This window comes from Zea mays, chromosome 5, assembly GCF_902167145.1.
Source record: "Zea mays cultivar B73 chromosome 5, Zm-B73-REFERENCE-NAM-5.0, whole genome shotgun sequence".
NCBI lineage: Eukaryota > Viridiplantae > Streptophyta > Magnoliopsida > Poales > Poaceae > Zea > Zea mays.
In genome coordinates, this window is record NC_050100.1 from 114,789,579 (window position 1) to 114,807,613 (window position 18,035).

At 42.3% G+C, this 18,035-nt stretch overlaps 1 protein-coding gene across 1 annotated transcript; it reads right to left on the minus strand.

The window, feature by feature from the left end:
- Positions 1 to 15,555: 15,555 nt before the first annotated feature.
- Positions 15,556 to 17,363, minus strand: LOC100280760 (TPR domain containing protein). Its single transcript, NM_001153681.2, has 2 exons — positions 16,628 to 17,363; positions 15,556 to 15,779 (listed from the first exon to the last, which is right to left on the minus strand). Exon 1 carries the CDS (start codon positions 17,325 to 17,327, stop codon positions 16,629 to 16,631), a length of 699 nt encoding a protein of 232 aa, NP_001147153.1. The 5' UTR covers positions 17,328 to 17,363; the 3' UTR covers positions 15,556 to 15,779; position 16,628.
- Between the last annotated feature and the right edge of the window lie 672 nt (positions 17,364 to 18,035).

An 18,035-nucleotide genomic window follows, 5' to 3' on the forward strand; every position in this document is an offset into this window, starting at 1 on the left:
CTTCGTTGAAACCAGACAGCCAAGGAACTTGCCCTTCTTTACTCCAAAGACACACTTCTCTGGATTTAGCTTAAGAACAGCTTGCCTGAAATTGGCAAACGTCTCTTGCAAGTTAGCAATATGATTCTCTTGCTTCGTGTTTTTTACTATGATGTCGTCAACATAAGTCAGCACATTTCTGCCTATTTGAGAGTGAAGGACCTTGGCTGTCATTCTGCTGAAGCTTCCTCCAGCATTCTTGAGCCCCTCAGGCAATATGATTCTCTTGCTTCGTGCTTTTTACTATGAAGCTTGTCTTTGGCTCATCTTCTTTCTTCATCCAAATCTGGTGATAGCCCGAGTAGCAGTCCAATAGACTCATGAGTTCCGAAGAAGCTGCTGCATCTACAAGGGAGTCTATTCTTGGTAAGGGGAACTCGTCCTTCTAACATGCCATGTTGAGATCTGTGAAATCAATACACATTCTCCATTTTCCATTAGCCTTCTACACCATAACAGTGTTGGCTAGCCATTCTGGATATGTTACTTCTCTGATAACGCCAGCACTGAGAAGTCTCTTTACTTCATTCCGAGCACCTTCGGCTTTATCTTGAGACATTTTCCGAAGTCTTTGTTTCCTTGGCCTAAAAGATGGATCCACATTGAGTGAATTTTCAATAACATCTCTGTTAACACCACAGAGATCATTAGTTGTCCAAGCGAAAACATCTTTGTTATTGAATAAAAATCTTAGCAGAGTCTTTTCTTGTTCATCAGATAACTGAGATCCCAGCAGTACCCTTTGATCTGCTATATCTTCACATAGGAGCATAGGCTTCGGCTGATCTACCGAAGCGGCCTTCTCTCTTTTGTGTTTATATTGTTGACAAGCTTCGGCTCCATCTATGTTATGGATGGCCTTTGAATCCGTCCAACTCCCTTCAGCCCTCCTGGCAGCTTCTTGACTCCCGTGAACAGCAATGGGCCCTTGTTCCGAAGGTATCTTCATGCATAAGTATGCTAGGTGAAGTATAGCTTCGAAAGAATTAAGCATCCCTCGACTAATGATTGCATTGTATGGGTATTCCATGTCGACGATGTCAAAGACAACTTGTTCAGACCTTGTGTTGTGAACATATCCGAAGGTAACTGACATTGTCACTTTGCCAAGTGCCACAATCTATCTTCCTCCGAAGCCACACAGAGGATGTGTAGCATCATGAATCTTGTCTTCTGGCTCTTGCATCTGTCTGAAAGCCTTTGCAAATATGATATCCGCTGCACTGCCTGTGTCAACCAAAACATTGTGAACCAGAAATCCCTTGATGACACAAGATATAACCATGGCATCATTGTGAGGATAGTCTTTAAGCTAAAGATCCTCGTGGGAGAAGGTGATTGGGATATGAGACCACTTGTTTCTGATGAACGGTCCTTGCACCCCAACATGTTGCACTCTTCTCTATGCTTCCTTCTTCTACTTCTTGTTAGCTGGCTCTGAGCTTGAACCGTCTGTGATTGGGAGCACCAGCTTTGTGACCGAAGATGCTTCAGCTTGATCGTTGTACGAAGCCATTGTCACAATCAGTTGAAGTGAGTTCACCGGAGGTGGGCACCAATGTTGGTCACTTGTTCTCAAATGCTACGAGTCAAGAACAAGGCAACACAAATGTTAATGGTTAAAGACCTTCGTGCTTCGAAGCATTATCTCCCTTAGGATATAATGATCATCAGACGAAGGTTATGAAGAACATACCTTCATCATCTCAATATGTTATGAAAAGTGTGTACATATTTTACATACAAAGAATATGAATGGTCATATTAAATCATTAGATCATTTATATTATCATTATATGATCATGAACAAACAATAATAATATTGAGTTACATTTATACCTTCGACTTGACAGAAGGTAAGAATTCAAGAGTGACGTGCAAGTGAATACCAGTCAACGTGAACAGTACGGGGGTACTGTTCACCTATTTATAGGCACGGGACACAACCCGGTCAAAATTGCATTTATATCCTTAATATCTAATTACAATCATGACACAAATTATCAGGGACTAAGCGGTCTTTTCCTCTTTAAGTCGGTGCTGCCCTTCGTCTCAGACGTGTCATCATGCCGAAGCTCTCTTGATTACAGCTTCGTCATATACATTCGTGTTGTGCCTGCTTGAATATGGCCTTGCCGAAGGTGTTTTTGCTTAGAGGACCTTCAGCGGAGAAGAAGGCCCCCAACAAATAGCTATCAAGCAAGTCTAAAAATGGCACATTTGAAGCACTTTATGGACAAAAATGTATAACACCGCTTTATTGGAATCAGACCGGAGAAAGTTGAGTATTTGGTCCAGAAATTCTCCAAGAAGCAGAAAAGCAAGTACAGATTGTCAGAGAGAATTTGAAAACAGCACAGTCGAGACAGAAAAGCTATGCTGACAATAGAAGAAGAGAGTTGATCTTTGAAGTTGGAGATTTCGTATACCTTAAAGTTTCACCAATGAGAGGAATGAAAAGATTTAAGGTTAAGGGTAAACTATCTCCTCGCTACATTGGCCCGTTCAAAATTTTGGAAAGAAAAGGTGAAGTAGCGTATCAGTTAGAGCTACTCAATAGTTTATCGGAGGTGCATAATGTATTTCATGTGTCACAACTTAAGAAGTGCTTAAGAGTAGTGGAGGAACAATTACCTATGAAAGAACTCAATGTTAATGAAGATTTGACTTATTCGGAGTACCCAATCAGAATTTTGGAAACATCTTGCATAATTACTCGGAGTAAAGTTATCAACATGTGTAAAATTCAGTGGAGTCATCATTCGGAAGATGAAGCCAATTGGGAAAGAGAAGATGAACTCAGAGCAGGATTCCCCCAGTTTTTCTGAGAGGATCCTTAATCTCGAGGACGGGATTCTTTTTAAGGGGGTAGGTTTGTAACACCACAAAACCATCAACTAAAAATAATGCATTTAATTAAGGGTAAATATAGTAATGAATTTTTTCTTTCATGTGTTTGATCTTATTTACCTTTAGAATAATTTTTGTTTGCTCATATTGGATTGATGATTGTTTTTGTGGAATTTCTTTTATATTGGAAACCCATTTAATTACTATGAGAACTTTGGTCCAAAAATAAATACTTTAATAATAAATATTTTTGGTATAATTATTATGAATTTTTAGAAATATTTTTAAATATATTTATTTATTTATATTTTTGGGAAATAGAGATAAAAAGAAAAGAAAAACAAAACAGCCAAACCCTAGCCCAGCCGGCCAAACTTGGCCCATTTGCGGCCTAGCCGCAGCGCCACCTCCTCCCTCCCTCTCTCACCGCCAAACGGGGCCCACCAGTCAGGCGCTCCTTCCACCTCGCGCCGCCGCGCCAGGCGCGCGCCCTCGTCAGCCGTGCCGCCACCGCCACTTCAGGTGCCCAAGCGAGCGCACCCTAGCCCGGCCCCCTCGCCTCCCCACAGACCATTTCCCTGAGTAAAGGACACCGTCGGTCGACCGTTTCCTTCTCCTCTCCCTCCCCCACTAACTCTTCTAATAATCGGCGCCATCAATGGTGATTGAAGCCGCCGGCCGTTTTTCTCTCCCTCTCCCTCCCTATAAAAGCCACAGCCGCGCCCTTGGAGCCTCCCTGCCCTTTGAGCCCACTCCGTGCTCTCCCTATCCTTGCCGTGAAGTTGACCGCCGCCGTGAAGCTTGCAGCCACCGGAGAGTCGCCTAAAGCCGACGTTGTGCCCTCCAACGACTAGAGCCGGAGCCCTCCCGTCGACCTCCCCTGCTCGCCGTCTGCACCCTGTCTCCCTTGCTCGGCCGCCGCGCTCCCCCTCGTCGAGCCCCTCCCTGCGCAAGCACTAGCTCAAGGTAGAAAAAGAAGATTTTGCATTTTAGCCCCTGGTTTTGTGTAAAAGTAATTCCAAAAAATCCAGTTCATAAACTATTAAAAAGAGACCCCTGATGTATAAGTTTAATTATAAATCAACCCTGCGACAATATTTTGGACATGGACATTTTTGTATTTCGAAAATAAATAAGTTATGTCACGACTCTTTAATTTTGTGATTAAGTACTAGAATCCTTTTTGATTAACTTCTCATTTTAGCATATAAAATAATATTATGTTAGTGATTGTTGAAGTATAGTTTTTAATGATATAAGAAATTAAAATAAGTACTAGGTCCCATTTTCTTGGTCATGTTAAAATTTAGATTATTACTAGTCATGATAAATGTGTTCATATGTATAGCACTTAATTACTTATAATTAGTAAAATATCTATTTATGTCAAAATAACCATGATTATGTTACTAAAGTCCAAAATTAGTAATTTACATTAATTCTTGGAATATTAATGTTATGTAATTTATAAATAAACATTTTTGCAATACGTACAATTTCTATTTAGGAAAGGATAAAACCCAAAAGACTATTATTAGTAATAAAGAGAATAATTAATAATTATTTTCCGTAAAGCTTGTTAAGTCATTTTATCTATGTTATACTAGATAAACTAGCTTCGTAGTCACCTGCTCATATTTTCACCAATGATAACTCAAAGTGGAGAATATAGTGGATTAATAAAATATTTATGATTTAGACATATTTATGAGTATAGTTGTGTGATATGTGAATGTTTATGTAATGGTAAATGTTACCCATGTAATGGTGTATGTTTATTTATTTGACGTACGTATTCTTTTGTATATACGATACGTGAATCGATGATTAGAAGTTGACTGTGGGGTAGACGAACCAAACTCGTTCGAGGACGACCCACAGGACATGTTCGAGCAAGGCAAGTGGATTCTCCCTTTGCATTTCTATTTGTATCCAAATAATGCATATAATAATGTTTAATTTTTGGATATTGCATAATTTGATGGGATTTGCCTAAATAAGGATTTCCTAGAATTACCAACCTTATTCCTTGATTACCCTAGAATAAATACTATGCTTAGCAATTTTTGCTACTGCTCACTTGATAAATATGATGTCACTCTTTTAATGATACTATGTTCCAGAAATGAAGTTTTTATTATGATGTTAACCCGATGGTTAAACAAGAACATTTTGTATTAAATGGAACATGGAGTGACCACCCAGGATAACATTGCAACCACGAGGGCTATAATGGCTCTGGCTTTGGTAATTAGCTCTATAGACTTAGTGCTTAGCAATCCTACCTGAAAGATGGGCAAGAGCGTGTGGCAGTGGTTTGGTGGCAGCTCATGTTAACATGGGGTGGTAGTCTTGGCTAAGTTACCTCACCTAGAGAGCCATCAATACTGACGTGGAAACCTTAGCGGGTGGCTTTGTACTGAGGATATTTTGTGAAAGCCTCATAGTGGACCCCTAGCCATTCACCTAGGAAGTGTTTATGGGTCCGATCAACCCAGGCTATATGGGATACATGGCTTGTGTAAAGTTGTACCACCTCTGCAGAGTGTAAAACTGATATGCCAGCCGTGCTCACAGTTAAGAGCAACCTGGACCCTCACATGATAATTGAACTTAAAGATCGAAAATAAATTGTGATCTGATGATCCACCAGTGGTTTGCTTAAGTGATTTCACTTAAGTGTTTTGAAATAATCTTGTACCTTTGATTAATTGGGAATTTTGGGATACACTAACAAGTAGTAAGTCAGGTGTTGCTAATAAAATATTGACCAACTAAAATGCTTACCGATTATCCATAACCTACCTTGTTAACTTTGCATTATTTCCCCCACTTGCTGAGCCCTGATCAGAGGGTGATGACGAAGACTTTGCAGATGACGTTGATGAGTTTTGAGTCTAACGATGCGCCAGTCACCTTCCTGTGGAAGAGTGTCCATGTTTAATTCCGTCGTACTTCGATAATGATACTTGTTAAGATACTATGTTCTGGATGTTGTAATAAAGTTACTCTACTCCCTTTTACGCCTTTATTGCATTGTATTTTGATATATTACACTTGTGACGTCAACGTATGTGGGGAAAATGGATCCTGGCCCACATATGTTATGCATTCGGTTTTGCCCCCAGAACCGGGTGTGACATGGTCCTGACCTGAGCCCCTTGACCATGGTTTCGATGACAATGTCATCTTGAACTATTGGTGCTTGAGCTCGAAGACAAAGGAACCTTCAGACAAACGACTGAAGGTATTCGTCTGGATCTTGGGTGCACTGGAACAGGTCTTGAGCGGTAACGGGTTTTGACTAGAAACTATGAAAGTTGGTGAGAAGCATTTATTTTAGCTTATGTCACAAATTGACAGTCCTTGGCTGAAGTGATGAATACTAGGTCTGAGCCATATTCCTGACCGCCATGACAAAGGATTTCGTCATGATTGCTGAGTTACGCTTCTCTCTCTATTGGTGGATTGCTTCGAGGTTATTGATCTCTTGATCGAACCTATCGTCTTGTGGCTTCGGGCGGATGGGCTTTCTCTTTTGATTTGTTGCCTCCCTGAGGAGAGCTTTGTCACTTTGGTTGGTGTCCAAGGTCCTGAGGATGGAACTGGTTGTCGTTGCCTTCTTTGGTGGCATGATGTAGGTTGTTGTGGTCATGAAATCACCGGTGGTGGGCACCAATGTTTAATACATGATTTCAATCCCCTAGAAGTATTGAAAATCAAGGTAACATGAGTTAAGGATATGGACCTTTGTCCTTAAGTTATCACTTCTCTGAAGTGTTAACTTGAAGGATGAAGATTTTATATGAAACAGTATTGAATAAAATGACAATGAATAGCCAAATATGATACTCATTCTCATACGCCTTAGCATAATCTGTTTCATCTTCTCTCAAATTACAAGGATTTACGAACATACCTTTGGCTTCTTGACACAAGATAGCTCAAAGGTACTTCGAAGGCTAAGCGAGATGAAGCTTGGGCCCTTCCAAAAGGTCCTTTATGTAGGGCATTGTTAACCTATTTATAGGGAAGTTGAACAACTTCGTAGGTAATTACAATCATGTCCATAAAATTTACACACATGTTTTACAAATAATACAGGGCATTACTGTATTTTCTCTTTCTCTCTTGCCGCACAAGCCTTGGACTCTTTTTCCTTCACTTCTCTTCGTCCGAAGTCTTCCCCATACCAAAGCTAATGGCTTCGGTTTGCTCCTTCACCGCTTAGATGTATGTGAATGAAGCTTTACCTTCGTTCCTTCGGCCAAAAGCTAGCTTCGCATATTCTTCACTTTATGCCTGAAACACAACAGTTTTACAACGAAGAAGAGGTGTCTTGAGGACCTTAGACAAGGTAGCCCCCCAACAGTATTGAAGGTGAACCTTTCAGGAACGTGAATTCACAAAACAACTATGAACCCCAATGTCTTTGATTACATCTTTTCCAAACTCTCCTGGATCTTGTATGCATCTGAAGGAAATGTAAGGAATCTTAGGCAGCAACAAAAACTTGCAGGAAGATTGCAATGAATCATAGAGAAGACAGAAACGATTAGATAAAAGAAGAAACAGACGAATACAGATAGTAGAGTACAACACCCACCTAGTCTAGGACACATACTTGGCAGCGAGGGCATCCCTTCCCCTGTCGGTCGTGGCAAGCCTAGCCCCCAACTCTCTAAAGATCGGTAGGACATACGTCCCCACGTGGACGAAGCCGTCGAGGCCAGCCTCGCCACTGCCAAAAATGGGATCCGCTCCCCTAATCAGGGTCGTGAGCGCCAAATCCTCGCCCTTGGTCATTGGTAGCCTAGTGCGCATCTCGCGGATGGTAACCCCATGGAGGGGTTGATAAGAGAATGAATAGATATGATGTTGAGGTCGAGGGCACGTGATTGGGGGGAGGTGGAGGGCGAGCAGGTTGGGGTGGAACAAGCGAGGAGCGTGGCGATTTGGCGACGTGACTTAGGCTCTCCTCTCCGATAGAAGCAGCGCCTCCTCCGCGGCTCCGCCTCTCATAGTGCCATCCTGAATCATTTGCTCGTCGCTGACCACTGCTGCTGCCATGGGCTCCGACGACAACAAGCACTCCACCTCCAAGCACTACCATCACGACAAGGACTGGGACCGCGAGCGCTCCTCCTCCTCGTTGCACCACCACAACGATGGTGACCAGGATCGCCTCCGTCGGGATAAGAACCGAAGATCGGGATGAAAAGAGGTGCGAAGACCAGGAGGAGCGGGACAGAAAGGAGGAGAAATAGGAGCGCATGTGGTGGCACATTGAGGAAAATAGAAGGAGCGAGCGTGGCGGTGCGAGGGGAGGAACAGCAAGGAGCGAGAGAGTTCCAAGCGACGCGTGGATGCAGATGGCAAGGAGGACAACGAGGGAGGCAGAGCAAGCGAGCGTCGACGTGAGGGCGTGCAACGCAGGAGGAGGTGGCCCTAGAGGTCGAGGGCGAATGACGATGCGAGAGCGACATCGAGGGTGCGGCCACTTACAGCTGGTTTATAGCAGGTGGAGTGAAGGCGAAGAGCAACTGTTCGTTGCCGAGTTTGACGACACAAGAAGCAGAGGGTGCGGTTCACGGATGGATGAAGACGTGTGGTTGATTGAAAGAGAGATAAAGAGGGAGGCATGATGATGAGGAAGGAGAGGAAGATAGGTTAATCAAAGGTAAACTGAGAGGTTTCTGTAAAAATATGACGCAGGAAGACCGTTGAAACTGATGTTTTATAATACTTCCTCCAGTCCTGAAAAAGTTGTTTTAGACAAGGTTTAAGTTAAACTTATAAAACTTTGACAACTAATAACTGTTTTGTTATTTAGTTTTGAAATCTAATAGTTATATATATATATATTAGGAGCTCTAGGCTTCCAATAACTAGAGGAAGCCCAGGTCGGACATGGCAATCCGGTCGAGCCGGACCACATCCGGACGTCTATAAAATAGGACCCGGAGTGCTAGGGTTCAGTTTTTTTATGCTCCACCCCGATTCATTAGCGACGCCGCGTGCGACGACGATGGTTGCCCCAGAGCGTGCGCAGCGGTGGATCCCCAGTCGGTGGCCGCAACTTCATGACCTCGACGCGCGGTGGCGGAGGTTCCTCGATCCGGAGTAGTGGCGGCAGTTCCTAGGTCGGTGGCGGCGGCTCCCCGATCCAGAACGCGAGCGACAGCGGGGCCCTTGTGCGGGCAAGCGGCGGCGTCCCCGAGGTCCTGAGGAGGCGGCACTTCAAGGCCGGCGAGCAAGCGACGCCCGTCGACGTGCGAGTAGCGACGGCGACGCATGAGGCGCGATGTTCGAGCGAGCGACGTCACGGAAGGGGCGAGATGCGCGCAGCGATGATCGCGCGTGACATCCTCCGATCCGGCGCATTTTTCTTTTCGTTTATGCATTATCGGGCAACAGACGTGGGCGCGGGTGGTGCAACCGACAGCCTAGTCCAGTCGGTGTGCTGGGTTGAACCAGGTTGCAGGGATGATCGACCTGGGCTTCCTTTAACTATTGGAAGCCCAGGGCTCCCGTTATACAATCTATATATATATATATAGATTGTATATTAGGAGCCCTGGGCTTCCAATAACTAAAGGAAGTCCGGTCTAGACAGTGCAGTCCGGTCGAGCCGGACCACATCCGGACGTCTATAAAACAGGACCCGGAGTGCTAGGGTTCAGTTTTTCACGCCCATCTCGATTCATTAGCGACGGCGGTTGCCCGATAGCGTGCACGGCGGTGGACCCCGGCCAGTGGCTGCGGTGGCCGTGGCTCCCTGACCTCGTGCGGTGGCGGCGGTTCCCAGGCCGGCGGTGGCGGCCCCCGATCCAGAGGGCGAGCGGCGGCAGCGCCCTTGTGCGGCGGCGGCGGATCCCATGCCGGTGGCCGCAACTCCATTACCTCGACGCGCGGTGGCGGAGGTTCCTCGATCCGCAGCGAGGCCCTTGTGCGGGCAAGCGGCGGGGTCCCCGAAGCCCCAAGGAGGCGGCACTTCCAAGGCCGGCGAGCAAGCGACGCCCGTCGACGTGCGAGTAGCGACGGCGACGCATGAGGCGCGATGTTCGAGCGAGCGACGTCACGGAAGGGGCGAGATGCGCGCAGCGATGATCGCGCGTGACATCCTCCGATCCGGCGCATTTTTCTTTTCGTTTATTGTGTTTTATGCCTACTACATGTATTATTTACGCTAAAAACTGTACGATTTTATGCTTTAACACAGAGTTCGTATATCAGTTTACTGCATGCACATTGGAGAGGCAATTCCTTTTATGTTGTTCGTAATTTGCGCGCATGCAATGGAAACTCCCACGATTTTGCCATAATTTTTGGATCTGTATAAAAATAGAAACTGCATGCATGCGGCTGCCATGTTTTTCGGATCTGACATAAAAATAGGATCGTAATAACAACCTACAAAAGCTATCAACCTCTAATTGACTCGTTATTTACGCTTATAATTGAGGGATTTTATGCTCAAAACTTAAGGTTTTTACGCTCCACCCGGAGATGCGTCCACCAGTGAACAAAATGCCAGATTTTTTACGTAGTGTAAGGAATTGCATAAATACCTACACCGTGTAGTATAATTTGTTTCAGTATACATCATAAACTAGTTCTAATGCGTTTAGCTGCATGGCTGTTGGAGGGATCCTATATTTATGAAGGAAATAAAACATTAAATGCGATTTTTTGTTTCTATGCATGCAATTCATTTCCTTTCATTCCATATTCTTTCCATCATAAATTCGTGTGCATGCAGTTGGTAGCAGATTTTTACGCAGTATACCGAATTACATAATTATCTACACAGTGTAGCATATTTAGTATCAGTATATAGCATAAAATGGTCATTACGAGTTTTAGTTGCATGTCTGTTGCAGCGATCCTAAATTTATGGAGGAAATAAAGCATTTAAAATAGAAACCGTCACACATATCTTTCCTAAATTTATGCGCATGCAAGGGAACGTGTTTGACTCATGCATGCATTTTGCCATAATTTTAGGATTTGTATAAAAATATAAACTACATTCTTGCGGCTGCCATATTTTTCGAATCTGCCATAAAAATAGGATCGTAATAACAATCTACCAGAGCTATCACCCTCTCACATTGGCCAGATATTTACGCTTATAATTGAGAGATTTTATGCTTAAAACTTAAGGTTTTTACGCTCCAACCTGGAGATGCGTCCACCAGTGAACAACATGCTAGATTTTTTACGCAGTGTACCGAATTGCATAAATATCTACACCGTGTAGTATAATTAGTATAAATATAAATCATAAACTACTTCTAATGTGTTTAGCTACATGGTTGTTGGAGGGATACTATATTTATGAAGCAAATTAACCATTAAATACGATTTTTTTCTATGCATGCAATTTATTACCTTTCATTGCACATTATTTTCATCATAAATTCGTGCGCATGCAGCTGGTAACAGATTTTTACGTAGTATACCAAATTGCATAATTATCTACACACTGTAGCATATTTAGTCTCAGTATATATCATAAAATGATCCTTACGTGTCTAGCTGCATGGCTGTTGCAGCGATCCTAAATTTATGGAGTAAATAAAGCATTTAAAAATAGAAACCGTACACATTTTTTTTCTAAATTTACGCGCATGCATTGGATCGTGTTTGACTGGTGCATGCATTCCTTTTTTGCGCTAACAGACGTGGGGCAGGTGACGCACCCGACAGGCTGGTTGGGCGCTTTGCTTGAACCAATTTGTAGGAGTAGTCGGCCTGGGCTTCCTTTAACTATTGGAAGCCCAGGGCTCCCGTTATACCTATATATATATATATATATATATATATATATATATATATATATATATATATATATATATATATATATATATATATATATATATATATATGGTGAGACTATTAGAAGCCCTAGGCTTCCATAGCATACAGGAAGCCCCAAACAACCATGCACCACCGTAGCCTGGCGGCCAGCCCACCTCTCGCATATATCCATTCTTTGCAATTGTTTCTATTTGCATGCCCGAGAAATTAGGAAGTGTATCCATTAACTCCTGCATGCATGAAAACAAAAAAAAATCTGATTTGAATACTTTATTCCTTACGTAAATATAGGATCTCTATAACAGTCATGCATCTAGACTCGTTAGAAACAGTTTATGAAATATGCTGCTACTAACTATACTACACAGTGTAGATATTTATATAATACAGTACGTTGTGTAACAAATCAGTTTTCTGCTACATGTGCACAAATTTAGGATGACAATAATGTGCGTTGAGAGAAAATTGGGTTGACGTGCATGGAAACAAAAAAAACTGATTTTAATGTTTTATTTTATCCATAAAAATAGGATCTTTACAACAGCAATGCAGTTAGGCTCGTTGGAACCAGATTATTTCATATACTGATACTAATTATGCTATATTGTGTAGATATTTATGCAGTGTGATACAACGCGTAAAAAATTGTTTCCCGCTGCATGCGCACAAATTTAGGATGATAAGAATGTGGGTTGAAAGGAAATAGATTGGCATGCATGGAAAAAAATCAGATTTAAATGCTTTATTTCGTCCATAAAAGTAGGATCTTGACAACAGCTATGCAGATAGGATCGTTGTAACCGGTTTATGACATATACTGACACTAATTATGCTACACAACATAGATATTTATGCACTGCGGTACAACGCAAAAAAAATTTGTTTCCTGCTGCATGCGAATAAATTTAGGATGGCAAGAATGTACGTTGAAAGGCAATGGATTGGTATGCATGGAAACAAAAATATTGATTTAAATGCTTAATTTGCTTCATAAATATAAGATGTTTTCAACAGTCATGCATCTAGTCTCGTTAGAACCAGTTTATGATATACGCTTAGACTAATTATGCTACATGTCGAAGGCATTTATGAAATGCGGTACAGTGTGTACAAAATATGTTTACTATTGCATGCGTATAAATTTAGAATGACAGTAATGTGCGTTTAAAGAAAATGGTTTGACATGCATGGAAACAAAAATCTAATTTTCAATATTTTATTTTGTCCATAAATATAGGATCTCTCCAACAGCCATGCAATTAGGCTTGTTAGAACCGGTTTATGATATATACTGAAAAAATCAACAAACGTTTATATAAAATATGAATAGAAATATCATAAACATACAAAAGATAGAAGGAGAGCCATGAACAGACAATGTATCATAAGGACCTATTGACGTTGGCATAAATGTGTATACAAAATAGCATAAAAACAAGGTCGTCGATCCACCACCGCTCGCCGCCTAGGGAAGTCCGTTGTCGTCGCTCGCGCCAAGGGAAGGCTGGCGTCGTTGCGGGAGGGGAGACTCCAGCGGGCGCCACTCCGGGGCGCGCGCCTCCGAGGAGCCGACATCGTGCACGCGCATCTGGGATTCGCTGCCTCGTGCGCTCCTCTAAGATCCGTCGCTCGCTGCTGCCGAAGCCTACCGCGCCTCGCGCAACCGCCGTCACCACCGGGCCAAGGGTGCACCGCCGCCACTCGTCTGGTTCAAGAGCGTCGTCGATGCTTGCCCGCTCGTCCGCCATAAGAGCATTGCCGCCGGTCATCCGCCTCGGCGCGCAACCACCGCTCGCTCACCCGAGGGAACCGCCACCACCGCTTTAATCACCGGCGGTCTAGGGATATTTTTATAGCCGTCTGAACCTGGTGCGACTGAATATATATATATATATATATATATATATATATATATATATATATATATATATATATATATATATATATATATATATAAAGTATTTTCGATGTCCTAAAGGACTTGTATTTTAAAATCCGAGGGAGTAGTAAAGGTAACTTAAAATATGATATACAACATCTGTTGGAGATAGTCTAGGGAGACAGTTTCAAATAAGAAACCGCTTGAACTTCTAATGACAAATAAAAGAATTTTCTCCATCAGTACCGGGATGCAAGAAAATGCAAATAATACAAACCGCAGACTGTGAAGTCGAAGAGAAAAACAAATGATCCACATGTTATGAGTGAACCTGCAAAAGCACAATTTCGACGGTGCAACTTGTACATGTTTTGTTTAAAAAATACAATAAGATACGTAAGGTTGAAGCTGTAGTTGCGCTGCTATACTGCACAAAGCATGTTGCAACAAATTCACCTTTTGCATAGTACTCACTTCGTCCAAAATATTGCATCTCTCACTATTTTATTAGTCAAAATATTTTAAATTTGAACAAATTTATACAAAAGATGACTAAATTTATGATATTGAGTAAGTATTATTAGATTAATTATAAATAATATTTCCATATAAATTTATAAATGTTGATACCATTTTATATAAACTTAGTTAAACTTAAGAAAGTTTGACTTCGTTAAAATCTAGAATTACATCATTATTTTTGGATGCAGTAGTTAACACAACTTCATGTCTCCATGGTCAACATTGTTGTTCTCAGACATGCCAAAAATCCCGTCTAGGGGTGCAACCGTGCAGTTAGGGATGAAAACGGTCGGAAACGGTATTTATTCGGTAATCAGTTTTTTCTTTGATTGTGAATAAATAGGATATAGAATATACAATACAAATTTGTATTCTTGTTTTTAACATCTAGCTTGTTAAGATTCATAAAAGGTAAAGCTCAAATTCATCCTACATTTTCTTAAATAATAGATATAAACTTCGGTATGGATTCGGAAACAAATTCGGTAATTTTTTCAACTTTTTGTGTTATATAGAGCAAATAATACATAAAACAACTTATATAAAATTTTATTCATATTTATACTAATGTGCTTGATAACATAAGAAAAGATCAACATCAAATTTTATATATATCTATTTTAAAATATTAAATTTGTTATAACAGTTCGGATTACCACTTTCATCCCTACGTGCAGTTGCCCTTTGGGGCACATCTGCTTTTTACATAAATACCATACAGATCATGGACCTCCCAAAGGAGGACACAGATATCTACATTGCAGCGGGCAAAAATACCATGTCATTATGCAATCCAGGATTATCAGTCAATGCTAACAGAATTTGATAACTAAATTGAAGATAGTATTTCACAAGGAAAATCTATTCCACGCTCCTATTGTTTATAGTAGGAAGGAATAGATGAATGGAGAGCATTATTTTCCCATATCTTGATCAAATAAACACTCCAATGGATGAAAACAGTCACAAGTTTCAACTGGACATAATGCAATTGGGTGACTGATAACATAATCAATATATTCATTTGTTGGCAGGCCACTAACACTTAACGAAAGGTTTATCTTGTCACTGGAAGTTTAATTTTGTAACTCACAGTTACTTTTGATTATTACTACCGTTTCAACTCTATTTGTTTTTCAAACAATTATTATTGAGATAGTCAAAGTTCCTCTACGTAAGATAATTTGATACTGGTATATAATTATTGGATCACAGGCTAATGGTATGCAAAATATATTGTTGTTCATCAGAAATCATCTCTATGAAGTGTCACACTACCAATTACTAAGTTCGAGAAAAAGGATACAGTCAAATAATGTATTGAAGGAACATCCAGTAATGCAAGCATATACTTTTTGTACTTCAAGTATGCGACTGTTTCATTCACTAATAGAGTCACTATTCAGGAAAAGAAATTGCTGGAATATGTAAATAGAGCATAATTGAGCTGAATACCAACAAAGTTAACAACGAAGTCATACTATTGCTCGATTGAAAATGTGGTAATCTACAACAGTAAACCATGTTTAGTGGCATCTTTAAGTTAAGCAATTACAGAAAGACCACATAACAAACCACTTTTACCAATTTGAACCAGAAGGTAGTGCATGACTGCATTCGGCCACAAATATACAACAGATGTAAAATGCTCATCAGCAACAGGTTCCTGAAAAGGAAAATGTAGTTATAGCTTCGGTTGAACATAGTTAGCATGCTACAAACTTATAAAGAAATAACAAAGACTATTTTCACCAGATTTGAACTACAAAAACTTATTTCACCACAGCAAGAGAACAACATGCTTTCCCCGTAGTATCAAATCATATACATACTTTATATATATATTATCTTACAGAAGGAGAGCTAAACTGGGAGCCTTCTAAATCTGAAGCATGTAGCCAAACTTTCTTACTTATGGTAGTGCGAAGAAACGTTGTGAGTTCATTAAGTATCAGTGTGGAGCGCTTTCAGCGCCCACCATCGAAAAACCAAGCCTTGATCGAAAAGCAAGTATGCATATAAATTGGTACTGCAGGCAAGTGACGTTGTTATTATCATGCTCGTGCAATAGTGTTGCTATACCTTATAACATACATACATCAACTGTTAAAACTGACTATGGTGAGATAGTCATTTTTATCTCACGCTTGCTAGTTTGCAGTCAAAGAACCTGTTCTTTCAGCATCCAGGGCATCATAAAGCATGAGATATTTAGGAGTCTTTTGGTTTAGGGAATCACAACATTATAGACCGGTTGATGTATCATGAATTCATTCCTCAAATTTAGTAGAACGACTTAACAGTACTATTTATTAGCCTTACATTGTGAGGAATGCGTTGGTGATGCATGAACTCATTCCATTTCATAAACCAAACCAAAAAAACTAAAGAGTGAGATGATAATGGACAATTTCATTCCACAAACTAAATACCACTAAGCCTACAGATGCGATCTGCAATATCTTGAACGAAGCAGCTCAAAGCAGGAATTATTAAGGCTATAAGTTTGCTTACATCAGTCATTTTCGTCTCCTTCGTTGCCTCCGTCTAACCGACGGAGCCCGTCAAGCGCAACACCAAGCTTTGGATCGATGGATGCAGCGGTCTTGAAGGCTTCCCGAGCTTCAGCGGCGAGCCCCTTCTTCTCGTAGCACTCGCCCAGAAGGGCATGGGCGCGGGCATTCTCGGGACTCAGGCGGACGGCCTCCGCGAGATCGACAGCGGCCTGGTCGAGGCGGCGGCGGCGGTGGAGTGCGAGCGCGATCTCGGCGCGCTTGGCCAACGCGTCCCCTCGCTCGCGCGGCTCGAGTGAGCGGGCGAGCGGCGGCGCGAGGGCGCCGTCGAGGGCGCGCAGCGCAGGGAGGCGGTGGCCCTGGAGGTCGAGGGCGAGGGCCTTGAGGATGAGCGGGGCGGCGTCGCGGGGGTCGAGAGCGATGGCGCGGTCAGCCTCGGCGACGGCCGCGCGGGCGAGCGGGCCCGGGGGCTTAGGGGCCGTAGCGCGCGCGCGGGCGAGAAGCTGGGCACCCTGAGCGAAGTGCCGGCGCGACTGGGCCGCGTAGGAGCCGCCGGCGGCGCCGGAGCGGCGCAGCCGAAGGGCGGCGCGGCGGGGGAGGGAGTGAAGCGCGAGGAGCATGCCAGCGGCGAGGAGGAAGAGGAGGCACTGGATCACGGCCTCCGGCCAGGTGCCGGCGGCGCCCAGTGCTATTGCGGACATGGCTCGGTCTTGGTGCGGCTTGGATGGACTGGTCGTAGTTGTAGGCGTGAGGCAGTACTAGGCAAAGTAGTAGAAGGCATAGGTTTATCTTGCGGTCGGATTTTTAGATTCACATTCTACATAAAAATATGTGACGTCTTCTACTATTTCTATAATACTTTTTCTTTCTAAATTAAAGTTGTAGCAGTTTGAATGGTTGTCTTTAATCTAAAACGAGCGGTCTTCTTATTTATATAATAGCCGGTTATCAGTGCTACGAGACAATGAGACCATGTTTAATACAAGAGCTAAGAGATACATCTAAACAGTTCAACTATTAGTTGTAGATGTCCAAACACCTGTAGCTAATAGTTAAACTATTAGCTACACCCTCAAATACCCATTAGTTTATTAGCTGATTCAGCCTCGCTAAAATCAGCTAATAGCTAGTCAGCTTTTTTAGCACCCAGCTAAATTTTAGCTCGTCAATTAAACATGTCATAAGAGAAGATAGCAGGCCGCAACGTTACACCTCGTAGTGTTGAGGTAGCGGTTGCCATCAAGTCCTAACTAGTTTAGAACAACGAGAACATTGATAGTTAGGATTAATAGATCATTTGCTTTAAGCCGTATTTTTTGGTACATGGATATACCACTGATAAGATTTGGTAGGGGACTTTGGTGTACAACAGTACAAGCTTCTACTTACCACACTTGTCGGAGCCCACC

Excerpts from the sequence above, each read along its gene's own strand:
- LOC100280760 (NM_001153681.2), bottom strand. The coding sequence starts at position 17,327 with ATGTCCGCAATAGCACTGGGCGCCGCCGGCACCTGGCCGGAGGCCGTG.